Genomic DNA, 20,302 nt, shown 5'->3' on the forward strand with positions numbered 1-20,302 from the left:
CTGTAACCTGGTGAACCTATTTCCTGCATCTCAGATGCAGAACAATGCCCTTGTCTTCTCATGGTCAAAACAATGCAAAAATGCTTGGTTATTTTACTCATGGTTATCCTTGCCTGAGAGCATCTCGGTGCTCCTTTCACAGCCCCACTGCTGTACCTGGAGGGTGCTTCCCAAATTAAAAACTCCATAATTATCCTTAAAACTATGGTTGAAGCCGGGCGGTGGTGGTGCACGCCTTTAATCCCAGCACTCGGGAGGCAGAGGCAGGCGGATCTCTGTGAGTTCGAGACCAGCCTGGTCTACAGAGCTAGTTCCAGGACAGGCTCCAAAACCACAGAGAAACCCTGTCTCGAAAAACAAAAACAAAAACAAAACAAAAAAAAAACTATGGTTGAAGGCAAACTGGCATATTTTTAAGAGTGAGGCTTGCTTAGAAAAAAGTAATTCTCCAATAACATGGATATCAGAAGGTCTTTCTGGCACATTCCGCTCAGGTAAACACTACCAATAACTGTCTATCCTGAAGAAACCGTTTCAAGCCAATATTATGTTTCAAGAAACATAAATTATGAATAGCTGCTTCATGCACTGTAAGCAGAAATAAGCAGTAAGAACTGAGGAGGTCCCTGCAGGTGTCATGCAGAGAAGTAAACCCACAAAGAGATAAGAATAAAAACCCGGTGCAGATTAACTTTGTCAATCTGGATCAGAGTTTGTTTAGTCCAATAACAGGTGGTTTATTCCCAATGTACTGAAGCCCAGTATAATTTGGTAATATCTATCTCAGTGTAATATAATCCCTCTTGCACAAGGAAGCGTAATTACATGGAAACTCAGCTGAGCTGAGGGTACCTGTCATTTTATTTCTTCCAAGGTGGGTTCTAGAGATAGGCTACCTCATTAGCTTAAGGATCTAAGGGTCTGGCTTGGTCTTGGTCATTTGGACTCTTAGCTGTCTCTGACTCTAGTTGTGGAAGCGTCAGGAAGCCTCTGGCTATAAGGGTCATTTAGATTACTAGCCACTCTGGTCTTGGTTGTAAGAGCTCTACAGGGCCTAAACCAACAGGCTGTTAATCACTTTCAAATCTCAGCTTCCTGGATGGAAGAACAGGTTTTTCATCTTTCCCACTGGAAAAGACAATCCTGTGTGCATAGCATTCCTGATTTCTCTGGAGATCTGTGGGCTCAACAACCTTCCTGCTTTGCTCCCAACAAAAAGCCTCTACACCCAAATCTGACAGCTCTACAGTCAGGACAGGGCCTTGAAAGTCCAAACACCAGGTGTGGTCAACTACTGCACACCAAAGAAGTTTCTGTAGCCTTTTCCCCTCCTTTGGATTTTTAAAAGCTGTCCTCACACACACTGACAATAACAACTATAATTGTTTTTCTCTTTAACTCGTAAGTGGGAAAATACCATTCTTCCCACTAACAACTCAGCGTGCAATATTCAGGCAGCACAAGGACACACAGAATTCAGTGAACAGGAAACACAGCTTTAAAACCGTCCAGAAAAAAAATGTGAATATATGGAAAATTTCCACCACTGTAATTAAAATCATAAGAAATAAATCCTATGCAGTCAGATGTTTTATGTCCCAGCACCATCACCTCTTGCAACTTTCGCACACAAGTACACCTACCCCCACAGAGTAGGTTATTAAATAGTAAATATGTAATACAATTACATATTGTTTATGCTTCTAAACAGAGAAGACAAACTTTGGAGGGCATGGAGTTACTTTAGTAGCAAACCTTGTTGAAAAAGAAACCTAGAAAAAAGTATTGTGAATTTCAGTTAAAGAACATAAAACATGTGTGAGGGTCTTATCTGCTCTGTGGAATGAGAGCAGAAACAGGTTTGATTAAATAAGCCTGAACTTAGTCTCCCACACACCACACTTGAACTTTTCATTCTCTGCACAATGGCCCCTGTTTTCTTCACTACTGCTCTGCATAGATACAATGTGTACCAAAAGGAGTCTGTGCTTTATAATTAGAAACATGTACCCCGCCTATGAAAAGCTACTGCTTCACCCATTGAAAACTCAGAAATCTTGTCTGTTAACTTCGTCAACACATTTGACATTTTATTTGCTGTAAGTTTTACTTCACTTTGACATGGGGATCTTCTTACGCTGCCCAGGCTAGGCTCAAATTCCTGGCCATGCTGGTCATCCTAGGCCAGCCTGCTGGGCAGCTGGGACTGGAAGCAATCTCCTGCACCTTGATGACTACAGGAAGAGATGTAGATTCTTCATCTTATGAAGCTTTTGGAGAAATAGAAGAAAAGCCCTTTACGTACACAATCCTGTCTTTCAAATTTACATTTTTCCACCCAATTATCTCCTTAAAACATGCAAATTTAACCATGACAAATTAATCGGTCTATATTTTACTGTTTTACAAATGTAAAGTCATCAGACAGGCTGAACAGGCTCTGTACATGTAAGCAGAGTCGGCAAGGAAGTGAGGCAAATGAGAGAGAGCTGTGTGTAAGCACAGGGTCAGACCCTGTCTTAAAAGCTGAGAAAAATGAGCTTTTGCTCATCACACTGTTCTTAAGCCACTTTAATTAAAAAAATTAAGACTGCATTTGTTTTTATTACTAGTTTTTAAAAAAATACTTTTAAGTTGTGTATTCAAGACAAATGACTTAACAATACAGCAACAACTAAAGGTTACACCAGAAGTTTACATTAGGTGACCTTCTATGGCAAGTAAGAAGAGTGTTAATGAGAGAAAGGGTGTATTTAATTCTCTTACGAAAAACTTAAGCTAGATGCAAGTCTAGCTCTCTGAGTTCAAGACCACCAGGAATATATAGTGAGACCCTGTTTTTAAAAAAGTAAATTTAAAAAATAAAGCAATGACAATACAAGTTCATTGTTTCATAAAGGAAATCTAGGGCTGAGTGCAAGGTTATGTGGCGACTTAACTGTACCATCAACCTCTGCATTCCTCACATTCTCCACCCAAAAGTCTATCTCAAGTGTGTCGTGCCCAAGCCACAGATGGCTGCTCTTCTTTCAAATCTCGTTTCCTTTCCAGGCAGGAATAATGAGCCAAAAATAGCCAAGGCTGTCTTCTAACAAGGTCTTTAAAAGTATTGTCATGTTTCAATTTTGTATTTAGTAATGGCGTGTGGAGCATACATGAATGTCAGAAGACAACTTTTGGAAAGGAGTCTGCCCTCTCTCCTCCCCTGTGGGTCCCAGGGTTTGAACTCAGGTCATCAGGGACTTTGTGATCTTGCCAGTCCCCCAGCAACGCTTTATTTGGAAAAGCATTCCAAAGAAATTCTATCCACGTGGCTGTTTTTAATCTCACAGCAAATGGATATTTTCTGTAGCCCTGAGTTTCCAGCTTCTAGGACACACTGAAAGGAAGTTGTCCACGGGGCTTGAGTGGCCCATCACGGGTCACATATAGTAATCCTGTACAAAGCCTCTGTTCTTAGAAAAGCAATGGGATCTAAAGGGCACTCAAGTGAAGCACAGAATGTAAGATGCTGGTGGTGCTCTATGAAATGCTACCTACTTCAGAACATCCTCCACTGCTATTAAAGACAGGATGGTTACAGACCGGAGCTAAGCCCAAGGGAGAATTTCTCCTTGTCTTCAGTCCAACAAGCGGAATTTCAGGACACTTTTTTTTTTTTTTCATATCGCTAATCCCTCCTGGGAACAACTGCAATTTACAAATCACCATCTGATAGCCTGCCCCAATTTAGACGTAGTTTTCTACTTGAGATTTTACCCTATAGTCTTGATGCACCATCCTATTATATTCTAGAGACACAATCATAAATTCTTCACCCCAATAATAATTAAATATATGAACATACAGCAAAAAATGTTTCCTTGTCTAATATACATTAAGCCCATGGGTTCATATACAACTCTCTCTCTCTTTCTCTCCCTCCCTCTATCTATTTCTCTCCCTCCTTCTATCCCTCTCTTCTACTGAATTGGAATATGAAATACCATTTTCATCACTGTCTTAGTTAGGGGTACTAGTACTATCACTGTGATGAAACACCATGACCAGAGCAACTTAGGAGAAAAATGGTTTATTTTTCTTATACTTCCATTTCACTGTTCATCATCAAAGGAACTCAGAACAAGAACTCAAACAAAGCAGCAACCTGGAAGTAGGGGCTGATATAGAGGCCATAGTGGGCACCATGCTGCTTACTGATTTCCTCTTCATTTCTTCTACAACTCTCTTTCTTATAAAACACAGAAAAAAATTGAAGAAGCCTCAACATGGTCGTTTTGATAATCTTTCCTAGAAAAAGTGCCATCAACGTAAACCATATATCACCAAAAAATGATATAACCGCATCTGTGAGGACACATGCAATTTCTCAGTTGGAATAGATGAAGGACAGTGGCACCGGTCTCCGATCACATCCCTTGTTACACGTTATTTACATTTAATGGAACTGATGCCAAAGTTGAAAATATTGAACCTGTGAGTAATACGGTATGAACACACATCATTCACACGTGAAACTATCAAGAGCAAAGTCAATAAAGTTAGAAAAATGAAGCCATTATGGCTAGTCTCATCTTTGATCTCAAGAACAGTATTATTCTTCCTGAGTTTAAGACATGAGCTTTCTAGACATTTGAATGATACACTAAGTGGGAGCAGTTGGCACGTCTCTGAAACAGAAATCAGTTATTGACTAGTATTTGGTAAAAGATTTATCACCTCACCTGTCCAGCAACAGCTGTGAAGAAAGACCACATAGAGTCGTCAGCAGGGGGGTAGCTGTCAGAGTAGGCCACGTACCCCGGGTAACCACCAGCGAACACATTGGGACCTGGCATCGGCTGGCCCATTGGCATCTGCATCCCTGGGATCTGACAGCCGAAGTTTCCAAACTGTTGAGGGAAAAGATGAGGATGGTAATAAAAAGCTGAGCTATAAAACTTAAGTTAAAAGAAAATATTTATTAGAAATCAGCTAAAACCAAAGAAATCTAGTGGCCAAATTTTCCAAACATATCGTCACTAAAGTTCCAACCACAAGATGCTAGAAGGTCTTTATTAAAACAGCTCGTCAGCACGTTACTCAACAGTAAAAGAAGTCTAAATGATGTTTCAAGCCTCTAATGCCTATAAGGGCTGTGCGTGTGAGCAGGTACCCACAGAAGACAGAAGAGAATGTTTTATCCCCTGCAGCGGGAGTTACAAGTTGCCTGATGTGGGTATGGGGAACTGAGCTTGGTCTTTGTATGAGCACTATGCGCTCTTAACCACTGAGCCTTCTTCCCATCCCCTAGTCTCTAAGAACCTTTAAAACACTGGTTCTCAACCTTCCTGATGTGCGACTCTTTAATACACAGTTCCTCATGTCATGGTGACCCCAACCATAAAATTATTTCGTTGTTACCTCATAACTGTAACCTTGCTATTGTTGTGATTTATAATGTAAATGTCTATGTTTTATCTGTGTTTTCTGATGGTCTTCGGTGACCAACCTCCGTGAAAGGGTGGTTTGACCCCAAAAGGAGACGCGACCCACAGTTGAGAACCAAAGCTTTAAAAGACTGTGTATAACTTTAAGCAAAACTAAAAGCAAACATAAACAGGAAGTAAATCCTAGGGTTTCACCTATAGGAAACTAAGAAATACATTTCTGGATTTATGCTTAGCTGAAAATCAGATAAATACAGCCATACTATGACAAAAGCATGGGAAATCACAGAGCTGAGGCACTCTCCACTGTAAGAGATGCAGCTTTTTTTTTTTCAAAAATGTGACCAGAAGAAAGTAACAGGATGATTCCAATCAAAGTCCTCTTCCAAGCCAGCATGAAGATCTACCACACTACTGATGGGCAGCTAACCGGGGCCCCTGTGCAGCCTGAGCACCATTCTGAGTACTTTCCATCCTTTGTGCTGATTCTCACCGGTCTGTGAGACGTGAAAGTAGTTTGTTCTTTCTGCCTTTGAGGATGTGAAACTTAAAGGATTCCCAGAGGGCCAGGTACTCAAACACAGTGTGACCACTGAAGCCATCCACGGCTGTGTGTCTTATTATGCCTATGGAGTGTCCCTTTTCACTTGGTACAGCCATGACTGCCTTAGGAAAGAACTTTGCTTTGCATTTGTATGAGTCCAGCAAAGGAAGACACATCACGGCTGTTTGTTATTCAATTTTGAACAAACTGTCTTGCCCTGCATCTTTGCAGCACAAGCAGAGACTGCCAGATGGCAGAGAGAGGAAAGAATTACAAGAATGAGGAGGAACAGAGGCTGACTTTAGAACCTGCTATAGAATGTTCAGGCACCTCTGGGCTGCGGTAAAATCTAAGGCATGAAGGACGTGCCAGGACTGTAGGAAATGCACTTGGGAAGGGGATCATGAAGCCCTGAGCCCCGGCTCTACATACCAGTTGGAATGAATTATCAGAACTGGCCACAGTGCTTTTAGACCCAACAAATAACAGATGGGTGAGACTTCGAACTCATTAGTCCCTTATGTCAACACTTTTAAAAATTAACTTATTTTGATTTTATGTCTATGCGTGTTTTTGCCTGCATGTATGTAGGTTCTACATGTGCAGTGCCTAAAGAGGCCAGAAGAGGGCACTGGATCCTCTGGAACTAGAGTTAGAGACAGTTGTAAACTGCCATGTAGGTGCTGGGTATCAAATCATAATCCCTCTGAAAGAGCGGCCACTGCTCTTAACCTGGGAGCCATTGTCTCCAGCCCTCCCAACACTGGCAAATAAACCAAGTTCATGTAGTATTTGATAAGCTTGAGTCACCATGTGTGATAGATAGCTGAGACAAAGAAAACAACTCTACAGAGAGAGACCCCAAGTACAATCCACCAAGGAAAGAGAAAAAGAGGGAAAAAAAAAAAACCTTTAGAGGTTTTGGGAAAGAAAAGAAAGAGAAGAAAGAGAAAAAAAACTAAAACCAAAGGGAGATGCTAGAGGACAGCTCCGGTGCTGTCCAATTGGGTGTGACTTTTCCAGTTGACAGTACCATCAAATAACCAAATCCAGAACCTAGGACTGGGGAAAAGAATCCAGTCATTAAGGAGCTTATTAATGGCAGAAGGAAACTCATGTGCTTGAACTTATTCAAGAGGCCTATACATGTACCACCACCATCAATCAAAGAGTTGAGTCAATTTACAGAATTTATTCATACACGAACAAATACAGACTCTCCCAGCAGGGAAGGGATGTTTAGCAAATCTCCTACACTGGCTCTCAGTGGAAGTTCACTGGCCAGTTTGCCTGATTCTTGGTAACTTGGAGAATGTTTGCGGATGCTTGGTTTACAGCATAAGAAACTGAGGGGAATTCTCTCAACAGTGTCTAAGTCAAACTCGCTCAACACACTATATCTTTGTGGAAAGGATATCAAAAATCTGCCTGAACTTATCAATCTAGTACTCAAGAGAACAACATCCTAAACTAACTGTTGAAATTGGCAAGCGCTGTAACCCCGTCATGCAGCATGTATCATAATCAACATGAACACTTTCCAAAGGAGAGTGGAAACTATATCCAGATAACCAACCTCGCCTTGCAGCACAACGAACAAGCAGACTTCCCACACACAACAGAAAAGCTGACCCATTTAAACCCTCTTGGCCTGAGATACAATAGGTCGACGGGAATACCCAGATCATCCATCAGTCAAATGCCATAAATTAGAGGATTTAAAATTAGAAAACAGTAACTTCTACACTACACCCGAGAGTCTTTTATGCAATCTCGTAAAACTGAATAGCTGGACCTTAGCTAGAAATCACTTCCAATTATATCCCATGGATGGTCCATCTCAGTTTTCCACAGTTCATTCCCTCAACATGAAACACAGTCGAATCAACAAGATCTTATTTTGGAATTCTCTCCAGAGCTAAAGTGTAAATTAATTGAGCTGACTATGGAGGAAAATCAGTTGGCAGCACTTCTTTTAGATTTGGAACTTGAACCAATACATTAGAACTGACTTTAAGCACTAGCTAGCTTACCAAGGTTCCAGTGGAGGTGCCTGGATTTTTGTTGTTGTTGTTGTTCTTCTTCTTTTTGTTTTTGTTTGTTTGTTTGTTTTTTGAAGTTCTACTATGATTAAATAGTCTTGCAAGGATGCTGCCTCACAATCTTGGAAACCTTAGGAAGTTAAGAGAATTGGATCTAGAGAACAAATTGGAATCCTTGCACAACGAAACTACTTATCTCAAAAAAATTTTTTAAAAAGTTTTTGCCAAAAAACGAACAAAAAACAACAACAACAAAACCAATGGACCACTCTTCCCAGCAGCACTGGATACCTTACCAATCTCTAACATCTTATCCTTAGAAAGGACCTGCTTATCTTCCTGAAGAAACTGGTATTCCAGAGAAGCTGGGACTGTTTTTGAATAGCAACCCAAACCTGCACAGCCTTTTCTTTGAGCTGGTTCTCTGCAGCAAGCTTTCAATCCTAAGTACTATTATCACTTAGTCACCTTCCACCACAAATTGTTGCTGGAGGACCTTCCTTCATTCTTAAACATGCGGGTCCATATTAAGCCATGGTCTGATACAAACTGCTGGTCCCACACACGGTTCAAAAACAGACTTTGATTAATGTTTCTAATTGTGCAGGCATTTATACATGGCAGATTTATAAAGACTGTATTAGTTGTTTCTGTAAATAGAGGAATCGTAGCCATTTATATATTTGTTAACTATTAAAAAAAGGCGTATACAATTTTTCTTGGCTACGTTTTGATGGACATTTTCCTGTTGTACAATTTGATATTCCAGTCTGTTTAAAATGTTGCCAGAAAATTATAAAATTATTAAATTCAAGGGACAAAGAAGTATAGTTAGATACGTTTTTCTTTGAAAAACAGGTCAACATTTTTATTGCAACTATTCATATACATATTCCCCTTATCAACTGTCAGATCTTTATAATAGAATAAGTGGAATCTTTCCTTATTTTGAAATCTGAAATTTACATAGAATTTCAGTTGGAGTAAATGTCTGAATTTTTCCATGTTTTGATTTTCTGTTTAATCAGTCGCAGCTAGAGTTTATATCCTCTGTTAAATATTCTGCAGCAGTTAGTTTAAATATTAAAAAAATACTTGCTTCTTGAAACAATTGGCAAACTGAAAACATACACTCAGAAATGGAAAATTCCAGTAATTTTATTTAAGGGATGGATTGTGAAACAAGATTTCTGAAATGAGTCTTTGAGTGAAAGGCATTGAAATCTTTCCTGGTATAAGTATATTTTAACTTTGGGGGAGTGGAAACTTTCAGGGAAGAGGACATTTTTGTTTTTCTTTCCTGGAAGTTGGAGATCCACAAAAATTTAACTGGGAAAATTGGCAAATAAATTAATTAGAGTAAACACACATTCTATACATGTATCTATGATTGTGTGTGTGTATGTGTGTGTGTGTGTGTGTGTGTGTGTCATAAACCACAGTGGGTAACTTTAAAAACTTCTCCCTATCCTTGAAGAATCAGATGAATGCCTTTCTTTAACGACTGCAGTATATGTATGTCTCAAAGTTATGTAACCGTGCACTTATGGTTTTATATATTGACTAGCCTTGTGCTTCTTTCTCTTCTAGAGTTTCTGCTCCTGAACTACATATATTTTTCCCCAAATGTGGGGCACCCAGACTCAAATAGTTCAGTTTGGCACCATTACTTTTTGTTTATCAAGACAGGGTTTCTTTGTGTAGCCCTGGCTGTCCTGGTGTTCACTCTGTAGACTAGGCTGGGCTCAAACTCACAGAAAGACCCATCTGCATGTGCCTCCCGAGTACTGGGATTAAAGGCGCGTGCCACCACCACCCAGCTAGTACCATTATTTTAATATCATCTTCCTTTTGTGGGTAGATAGTCATGCAGTTAGGAAAAGAGACGCATTGCACAGATGCCACTCGTAGTTCCATGGAAACTATGTAAGATGTGCACATACTCTTTGATACAATTTTATTTTTCCTTCTGCTTTTAAGACTAGCAAAGGTGTAAATGTGTGCCCCCTCATCTCGTACTCTTACTTTTGGTAGTGTTGCTTTAAGTCACTTTAATTATTGAGGAAACCCACGGAGCAACTACATCCTAGATGTCACCCTAAAATACATCTCTCATACAATGAATGATTATTACACATAATCAAACAACTGTCTGCTTGTTTTGTAGCCCTACCCCATTTTGTTGGGCATTGTATTTTAAACAGCTTCTAAAAATTAAAACCATAATGGCAAGATAAAAATTTGGTCCTTTGTTTTTCCTGGCACTCAACCTCAGGACTGGGTTTGAGGTAAAATCTGTGCTTATAATTGGCAAATTTGTAAGAATCAACTAAGAAATGAATGGCGGGAGAAGAGAAATACAGGGCTCGAATGTGCTATAAAAATATTACAGACATTTAATAGATTTTTATCAAGTCATATTCTTGCTTCTGTAGTTCATCAGTTAAAAATATTGCTTTATACAGTGAATTTGTTTATTACAGAACTTCTACATAGTTCTACATAGAGCTTATGCATATATGTGTTTTTAAAATAAGTTTCCTATCCAAGTGTACTTACATATTAAGACTATAGAACTTAAACTTTAGAGGTAGTAGTCTACTATCTTTTCTGAAGAAAGATGGTTCTCAAAAATAAAAATGCAAAAATTGTAACAATTTGGATCCCCTACATGTCTGTGTATTTAATGCTTAAAATTTACAAAAAATACAGATGTTCCTCTCATACTCATGATACCATAGGCATGTAACTGAAGTTTATTTTGTTTTCTTTCCTATGACCAAAATGAGTATCAAAATTCCTTTGGGTCATGTTATAATTTTATTAGTACAGAAATATAAAATATGACAAAAATATGATTAAAAATGATGCAACTTGAGGATTATTACTTTATTGTGGCTTTGGGACTTTCAGTGGGACAAGTTTCTGTACTGTGCTTCAGGATAGGCTGAAACCCTTTACAGCCACAGCCTCGAATTCTCACCAATTCCGCCTTGAACTCCAAGTGCTAGAAGGACGGGGTGAGCTACCAGACTCAGCTGGTTCTAGCTGGGTTTGATACTAATTTATACAAAGTCTCTCTCGGGTACCTCAGACTAGGCTCTGGACAGGGGTGACCTTGGAGTCCTGGTACTTCTATCTCCACCTCTGAAGTGCAGGGATTTCAGGTCAGGCTACCAGGCCCAGTTTATGTAGTCTGGAAATCCAACCCAGGGCCTTGAGCGTACCTGGGAATCATGCCAACAACTGTGTTACATCCTCAGCTATGTTTGATAAATAATCACTAAACAAAGGAAAATTTATTAGAAATCCATCTCCTAACGTCAAGAATTGTGTACTTGATTAGATAAAGATGTACAATCTAGCAGAGAACATTTTCTTCTTTTAATTTTAAGGACATTGGTGTTTTGCCTGCATGTACGTTTGTACAAAGTGTCAGATGCCCCCGAACAGGAGTTACATACAGACAGTTGTGAGCTGCCATGTGGATGCTGGAAACTGAACTCAGGTCCTCTGGAAGAGCAGCCAGTGCTCTTAACCACTGAGCCATCTCTCCAGTCCCAAACATTTTCTATTTTGTTAAATCAAACAAGTATGAAGGTGTGGACTGAAAAATATTACCTTAAAGATAGTCTCAGTACATTTAAAGAACTAATGGGGAATACGTATTGGAAAGTTCATGGTGTTAGATGGAGTTCAAGCAAATCGGTTTTGGTAATGTGTGTGTTGAAGCTGAGGGCTTGGAACTAAGACTTACTTTTAAAAATAATCATCACTCTCCGGGGTAGAAATTGTCTGAGGACCATAATCCCATGCCAATGTCAACTCCTCTTTAGCTGTAACAAAACATTAACTTCTCTTTTTTAGGGAAAAGCAAATAGCAATAGTCATAGAAAATATACTTTCTTATGTACCACTGCAGGGACCACTGCACAGCCCCATTTGACAGCCGGTCTTACCGTGCACGTCACTGATGGGCGGAGTCAAAGTTTGGCTTCCTTCAAAAGAGGAAAGAGCTACTCACAAGCTGCCATAGGTACTTGTAGGTCTCACAGGTACTGAGCGGAAAGCTACGAGAGGAAATAACCCGGCCCCCTCCAAAAGCAAGCCTGGAAAATCAGATTATGCTTGTTGCTACAGCAAAGTTTAAGAAGCACTGAAAGTACGTCTCAATTTATTCACCAGCAACTTAAAAGGCAAGAAGTGGTTATAAAAAGCAATTATAAAAAACTCAACCCGGGATGAGAATCGCTAGAAAAACTGCCTGGGTTGGGGGGGGGGGGGTGTTAATCACAAAAGGTCACTGGAACAAGACGTGGTATTTGGTTCCTCCGTTCTGAAAACAAAATTTACAAATCACAAACACTTGACATCACTGGCTGTACAAGGACGATCCCGATGCTCTGGACCAGACTCCAGCTCGCGGTTCTCCCCGGGGCGCAGGGCACCGCCCAACCCCAGCTTCTCAGCACCACGCAGAGTCCCGGCGTCGCCTGGTACCAGACAGCGGGCACTGTCCGGCCCTGAGGGTGACCTCCGCACCGCGACGCGGCCCGCAGGATCGCCACGGCGCGCGAGGACTTACCGCTCCTCCGTACCCCGGGTAGGCCATGGCCAGCCGATCAAGAGTCACGAGTCGCCGGTAAGTCAACGTCAGCACTGCTGCGAGGAAGGCCACAGGTGTGCGACAGGTACCGGAGGTCTGGAGGCTGTGTCGCGCGCCTCGGCTCCCGGGAGCCGGCTCCGCCTCTGGAGCCCCGCCCCTGAACTCGACCCCGCCCCTGCTGGGGTCCAGCCCCGCCCACCTCGTCTGTGATTGGCTGCGGTCTGTCTCATGGATTACGGTTTATCTCTCTAACAGGCTCTTTCAAGTCCTTACCAGAAACCTCCTTCACAATCATTTCCCCACCGTCTGTGGAAAGCTTCTCTAGACCATCAACTCCTAGAGTTTCTTTCCTCTGTAGAAACCCAGAGCCGACTTAACCTATCCGTACATTCTTTTGACCAGAGAACTGAAAAGTGCAGTTACACTTCCGTAGAGCGTGGATGCAGCATCAAAACTTTGAAACCATGACCATAGTTATGCTCATTTGATGCCTAATGTGAGAAAGGTTATGTGTAATTTCCTAGCGGTGGCCGTACTTGCCAGAAGAAGCAAATAAAAATACAGGATATCTAGTTGAATTTGATTTCTGAACAGATTTTAAAAATCATGTATGTTCCAAATACCACATACAGTTCTATTTTTCTTTTTTCCATCCCTCCTTCCTTCCCTCCCTCCCTCCCTCCCTCCCTCCCTCCCTTCCTTCCTTCCTTCCTCCCTTCCTTCCTTTCTTCTAAAAACTGTTTTCATGCTTACTATGCCTAGGGTCTGACACTATTTGGTGACTTGACTGGTGATTCAACTTTTGAGCAATCTCTTAAGACAAGACGTGCTGCCTGATTATAAACATCAAGGGACCATCTTGGTTTTTGGATCATTTGACAAAAAGCAACGGCCAACCTGGTTTTCTCTGAAACTCATGAATCTCGTGTCTCCAAGTTTAGAACTCAGAAGAACAGTGCAGCTGTTAGAATTAGCTTACAAACAAAAGGACGGAGTTTATACCATTTCGATTTCTTTCTGAAAAACGAAAGCCCTAAGGTTAAAAAATAAATAAGACCATCAAAAAATGTTAAGTATTAACAGATGAAATCAGCCTTGAAGAGCTGAGTAATTTAACAATTGCTCTGCTGTACTAAGGCGGAAGAACATGCTGGACCTTGTGAAACTATTTTATCAGAAGAGGCGAAGCAAGTTGCTAATATCCACCCTCCTGTTGAGAAAGCACCAGTTTCTGCAGCAGTGGCTGTGTTTGTAGCTAATACTGGGATTTATTAAAAAGAAGTTGAATGAAAACCTGCTTGATAAAATGAATGAGAGAGTGTGACTCACTGGGTACCCGCTGATAAACTGTTGGCAGAAGAAATTCGTGCCCCGTTTTATTCTAATTGACAAACTGCATATTCAAAGTGCTTTGGAAGGGCTGTTTGTAGTTATAACACTAACTCAGATTTAAGATCAGAATTCCTCTGTACCTTCTTTTTTATCAAGCAGTGTGTTGCCTTTCTTTATGCTGGGAGTCAGATCTCCACAGGTATGTTGATTTCTACTTGTTTACTTTCAAAGATAGTACCCCCCTCCCCCCACCCTGCCCCCACCCTCCCTACCCCCCACCCCCGATAAAACTGGGAGGAATTTGCTAACAGCCCTTTTAAAGAGACAACCTAACCACCTACTTCCTCCAGTGTGATAGCAAGCCCATTGCTTACGTCACTGAGCGCTCTCTGGGAAGCTCCCACTGGCTCAGGGAGCTCTGTCCAGGCCCCTATTGTACTTTCAGTAATGAAGTCCTTTGTTTCTGACCCAGGCATCCAGTGTCTCTGCCAACTTGTATGAAAACTGCCCAGCTTGTTCTTAGCTTGCAAGTAGGACAAAATGCCAAATTCTGATCATTTATCTTCCTTAGAGAAAAGGGGTGGAGGTAGATACAGAAAGGATTTTCAACACCACAGCCTTTCTAAACCCAAGATTCAAACTACAAAGTTTCTAATATTATTAATTATGTTTTGAACAAACTCACCTTAGCCCACAGATTTTATAAAAATAATAGCTTGTCTCCATGATTCAATCAGCATTGTATAGGCAACAGTGTGTTAGGAAGATTACATACATACCAAACAATATGGAATATATAAAATTTGGTAACTTTACCAAATATGTGTGTGTGCTTTAAATCACATACTTTTCTTTTTATAAGATGTTCGTTATACTTCAACATACTTCCTGTGTAAATTGAATATCAAGTAACAGGCACTGTAAGCTCTAAAGTCTTGTTCCTCAACACAGGACTATACCAGGCACGCACTGTCTCTCTCCTCTTTTCCTAGAGTGAAAATAAGGGGGGCTGTAATTTCCTTTACCCATAGCTGCACAGCTGGTGTCAGAGATGAAGACAGAATTCAGACAGTGTGCCTAATGGCGCCATAACTTTCCCCTTCCCTCTTCCCCTCCAACTAGAACATTTCAAAATATAACAGGAAGTATTTGCCATACTAAAAAGAAACTGTTCAAAGAATATAAAGAATGACAGCAGTTGGTGGCACACATCTTCACTCCAGAGGCAGAGGCAGGCAGATCTCTGTGTTTCAGGCAAGCCTGATCTAGACAGTGAGTTCCAGGACAATCAGAGCTGTTACACAGAGAAACTGTCTTGAAAAAACAAAAACAAAAACAAAATAAATAATTAAAAAATGGCAGTAGTCAAACTAACTAGGCAAACAAAAAACAAAACATATTACTTTGACCAAGAAAAACAGCCTCCAAATAATCAATGTAATCACTTCTCTAATAGGAGATACATGTTTTCTGGTGGCCATGAATTTTACATGATTACAATAACCTAGACGACCATGTATAATAGATTACACTTCTAATACCAGTCCTGGGGAGACAGGGACAGGGAAATCCCTGGGGCTGGCTAGGGGGCTATCCAAGAATAACAGACAAGCTTTTGGCAGTATACAACTATATCTCAAAACAAAAGGGAACACTGAATGAGAAAGAGTACCTAGGTTGTCCCCAGGCCTTCACATGTACAACCCACCCCCAGCCTCTGTTACACACTCACACACACGCACACACATTCCCCCACCTATACACACAGCAGGACTTACTGGTCATTTTGAATTTCTATTTAATTCTGCATTGAAGATTGAAAGGGGGGCTGTTTATTTTAGATGGGGCCAAATCAAGAGGCAATGCTGGAGTTATTAGGTCTGAGTATTTGTGAGAACAAGAGTATACTATGTCAGGTTTATTGTTGAATTCAGACTGCTTGGAGTGGCAATTCAGCTAGTGAGCCCGGGTTCTAACCGCCTGGCCTCCTAATGGAGTGTTATTCTCTCTTCAGATAGAGTAAGAAAAGCAGGAAACTGTAACTTTTAGGGAGAAGGAACCCATAATGAAAATGAGTTGCTAATTCTTATAATGCAAACAAAAGTGATCTGAAAAATTAATGACTTTTTGACATCATTGCCTGTAACAATAATGAACAAGAAAAATAGCCCTGTGTCCCAGACGGATGAAAGGATAGCCTATTAGATATGCAAATTAATTCTGATAATGTTTAAGTCTATATAGCACAGCAGGAGAGAGATGACACACATTGCAACTCTGTTAGCGCAGGCTTCTATGGAAAGAAATCCCAGCCTGGGCGGATGAAACAATGGAACTTTATTTCTCATTGTTCCGGAAACTGGCACTTTCAGACCAAGATGCTCTGGGGGACAGTGGTATGTGCTAGGTTGGTTCCTGAGGGGCAGAAAACTGTGCCTCCCTGTGTCCTAACATCCTGTTTGTTCCACGAATGAGGGTGGGAAGAGGAAGAAATTTCCATCAATCTCTTCTAAGAATACTAACCCTTAGGGCTGGAGAGATGACTCAGAGGGTAAGAGCACTGGCTGCTCTTCCAGAGGTCCTGAGTTCAATTCCCAGCAACCAACCACACCGTGGCTCACAGTCGTCTGTAATGAGACCTGGTGCCTTCTATGCCAGCAGAACATTGTATGCTTAATAAATAAATAAATAAATAAATAAATAAATAAATAAATAAATCTTTTTTTATAAAAGAGTACTAACCCAACAGTACTAATCCAATCCTCATTGCCTATCTAAATAATCACCCCTAAATACTCAGTCTCCAAATGCTATCACATTAGGATATACGATTTAAGTATATGCCTTCATTAGAGACACAAAAACCTGAAAGTTTGAGGAAGTTAGTTATAATTTCTACTATTATTATTGTCGTTGTGCCTCCACCATGCTATTTACGTACATTATGCTAAAAGAGAACTCACATGGATTTCCTAAATACATATATTATGTATGTGTGCGCACAATTAGGTGTACTTTCTCCCGAAATAAATCTGTATAATTTTATGCGCTATTGGTCAATAAAAACAACAATGTAAAATGAGACCATTCAGGAGCAATTTTATTAGAAGTTCACAATTTTTTTTCAGCAGCTGAACAAAGGTTACTTACTGTCCACCCATGAAGACAAAGAGGAAAATAAAGTCCTATTTTCCATTTATTATATTAACCAGCCAGTTCAAAACTGACCTTTCTAGAGCTAAGCTTTCAACAACAGTTTTCTGCTTCTAATTCTAGTGATATTAAGTACTGTGTTGGCAGAAGCACAAACTTTACAGCAATTTAGCAAATCGTGCACATATGAGAAGTGTCAACAGGGCTCTTCACAAGGCTTCGGGAAACACGCATCCTGCCTTGGTTATTTAGCCCTGTTAAGCAATTTGGATTCAATGCAAACTCTTGAGAAATATTGATCACAATATGTGTACACAACGAAGGCTCGACACGAGCTGCAAGACTATAATTAGTAACCCTCGGAAAGCGAGCTGCAGCTTGGGCAAGAATGAAAACACGTTTGGGGTAACTTTTAACTCCAAGCTGCACGCTTGTGACTATAGATTGTTTACAGATGCCATAGTTTTCTATACTCACAAAACTGAGTCCATCGCGCTACGTAAGTTAAACATGTTGTTTTCAATTATGCCCACTTGTTAGTAATTTGCTTATTTGCTCAGTACGCCTAGACAGAAACATTAAAAATAGTATCATCCAAAACAGCTCTGATTCTTAAATAAAACATGAGCTGAGTTTTTTTTTTTTAAAAAAAAAAAACTCAATGCTCTGTGGGGCACGTGAAATAAGATCACCCCTACTTTGTAGAACTCTTGGTGTGAATAGCCAGGTAATAAGAATGAATAAATCGCAACTCACTTATTAATATAGCATTCAGTGCCCAGTATAGCTTTGTGTAAATTGTTGTGTTTGACCTTTATATAACTGTGTTGTGAAATGAGTAGTCCTAGTGACACTGTAAAGAGAAGTTGGATACTGATAAGTGGCCTTGCTGAGGAAGACACAGATCAGAACAGTTAGGTTATATATATATATATACATATATATATATGTATGTATATACATATATATATCTATATATATATATATATTGGTTTTTCGAGACAGGGTTTCTCTGTAGCTTTGGTGCCAGTCCTGGAACTAGCGCTTGTAGACCAGGCTGGCCTCGCAGTTAGGTAATATTTTTAAATAAAGCATGGCCTGATTATTCTTTGTGTGAAGAAAATCTCAGCCCATGGTGCTTCCATAGATTTGAATAGGTGGGTGGAGTCCCGTTCTTAGCGCTTTTGAAGTGACTTACAATGTGATAACAGAGTGATGAGATAGTTCATCGCTCAAACAATCCAAAGTTAAAATTTGAAACTACATAAAAAGAAAAAAATAGTTTCTTTTCTTCATGAATGTAGACATATGTACTGATGTGGCCCAGGAGCCAGGAGTAGAGCTGGTGCCAAGACCCTGAACAGTGCAAGAAAAACAGTAAAGCAGCAACCAGCACCCGCTGAGTTTAGTTTACCCGGGACATCTGCTTTGCTTTCTGGCCTCTAACTGTAAGTCTCAGTTGCTCTTTCTTCCACCCAAACAGCATCCATGGCACACACAACCACATTAAGGGGCTGTGGTGAAGTTTGAATTAAAAGGTATTTATAGAAATAAGAGACACAAGTCAGGGACAGTCCAGAATCCTGTTGCAAGCGTTGTCAAACCATTTCCATCCTTGGGCTGAAGATGCAAGACAAGGCTGACAAGGATTCAGCTCCTGAAATCTGAGTGCAGATTCTATATGAAGGAGGCAACCCGACCTGTGATCTTCAGTGTCCCAATGCATGATGAAACGGATGGACTAGAGTTTAGGGAGTAACTCAAAATCTTATTCCATTCCCTGACTCTGATCTTCAGCCAATGATTTGTAATCAGAAACTAGATAAAGAAATTCACAGGATCTTCCTAGACAGAGAGCAACGTACAGCAGGACGGACAACAGACCTTCAGGGGCAACCAGAAGTTATCACATGCTGAAGAAAAAAACTTCTAAAACTTAACAACTCTTCAATTAGAGCCTCAACCTAAAAGATTACTGTGTAAGGACGTAAGGACAGAGGAAGAATCCAGATGAATTATGAAGGGCAAATATTTACGGAATAATGACATTTAATGGTGTATCTGGTTTTTTGGTTTTTGTAATGTGTGCATCTGGTGTTAATCAATTATAAGTCCATAATTTGAGCAAATAGGCTGTAAATTGGGATACAGAGATAAGAAAGAGAGAGACTGAGACAGAGAAAGACAGAGAATATGAACACAACACTCAATGCAGCCCACAAGCTTATAGGAAAGACTTGGGCCACCCATTACATGGAGAACTATGGTAACCAGTTCAGGAGAAGGAGGAGAAAGGAAAGCAGAGAGAAAGGAAGATGCCATCTTGCCACAGGATGTCTATGAGAGAATATGCCCATAAAGTGTCTAATAAAACCATTCGAGGTGATACCAGAAAATGTAATTACATGAAAATAAGTTGTACAAAAGTGGATTGTATGGGAACACATGAAAAAGAGGCATAAAGACAAGAAATATTAACTCATTATATGTCAATTTCCTGTATGAAGTATCTTTCTGAGCATTGTTTTAGATGACTCTGCACCCAATTAAGAAGAGGTTAGAAGGAAACAAGGCATGCGTCCTGGAAAGTCGCTTTCTCAGATGATATGTTAGTCACACCACACAGAAAATCACCTAAACCTAATGCCTCAGTTGCAGCAATCCTTTCTTTACTGATGATTTTAGATTCTTCTCGAAGTTGATTTCGAGAATTCATTCACACTCTGATGGCAAGAGAATAGGTCCACTGGTTTTTTCTCACGGGTTCCAGTATTAGCCATGGAACGAACATTGCAAGACTATTTTAACAATTTGGCAGTTGAGTGCAGGCTCAGCTGCTGGGGTCTGAAACATTGGCATGCGTCGCGCAACTTCCCTTGAATCTAGGTTTCTCCTTTTGCAAAATGAGGATAATTGCTACCAGAAGATGGAGCAATCCCTTTCATGTTGTGACCAAACAATTCATCTCAGTGTGCATAAACAAGCAAATGTATTAACTCATGTAACCCCAAGTCCAAAATTGGCTTCTCATCAGGCGTAATTTGGCCTATCAGCAGCTTTCCCAAATGAGTATCCCTCCAGCTGTCCCTACTGCCTCCATTTATAGGATATGAGAGAGGGCCTTTCCCAAAACTCCTCTCAACCCTTGATTAGCATCAGCCTACTGTCAAAAATAGCTACAGGAGATTTCTAGTCT

At 40.4% G+C, this 20,302-nt stretch overlaps 1 protein-coding gene across 3 annotated transcripts in view; it reads right to left on the reverse strand.

Moving 5' to 3' along the window:
• The window catches only part of Gca (grancalcin), a 325,199-nt gene that overhangs the window by 12,260 nt on the left and 292,637 nt on the right, over positions 1-20,302 (reverse strand). For 2 of the 3 annotated variants that reach the window (XM_050122493.1, XM_050122483.1), the window contains exon 2: positions 4,725-4,892. In XM_050122493.1, coding sequence (XP_049978450.1) covers positions 4,725-4,862 — 138 coding nt within the window. In that variant the 5' untranslated portion in view covers positions 4,863-4,892. Of the gene's footprint in view, positions 1-4,724; positions 4,893-12,600; positions 12,768-20,302 lie in introns of those variants that run through there. The other variant, XM_050122476.1, reaches the window with a different exon arrangement.

This window comes from Alexandromys fortis, unplaced genomic scaffold (assembly GCF_014885135.2).
Source record: "Alexandromys fortis isolate MF-2015 unplaced genomic scaffold, M_Fortis_MF-2015_v1.1 scaffold_8_9099976_23576923, whole genome shotgun sequence".
Classification (NCBI taxonomy): Eukaryota; Metazoa; Chordata; class Mammalia; order Rodentia; family Cricetidae; genus Alexandromys; species Alexandromys fortis.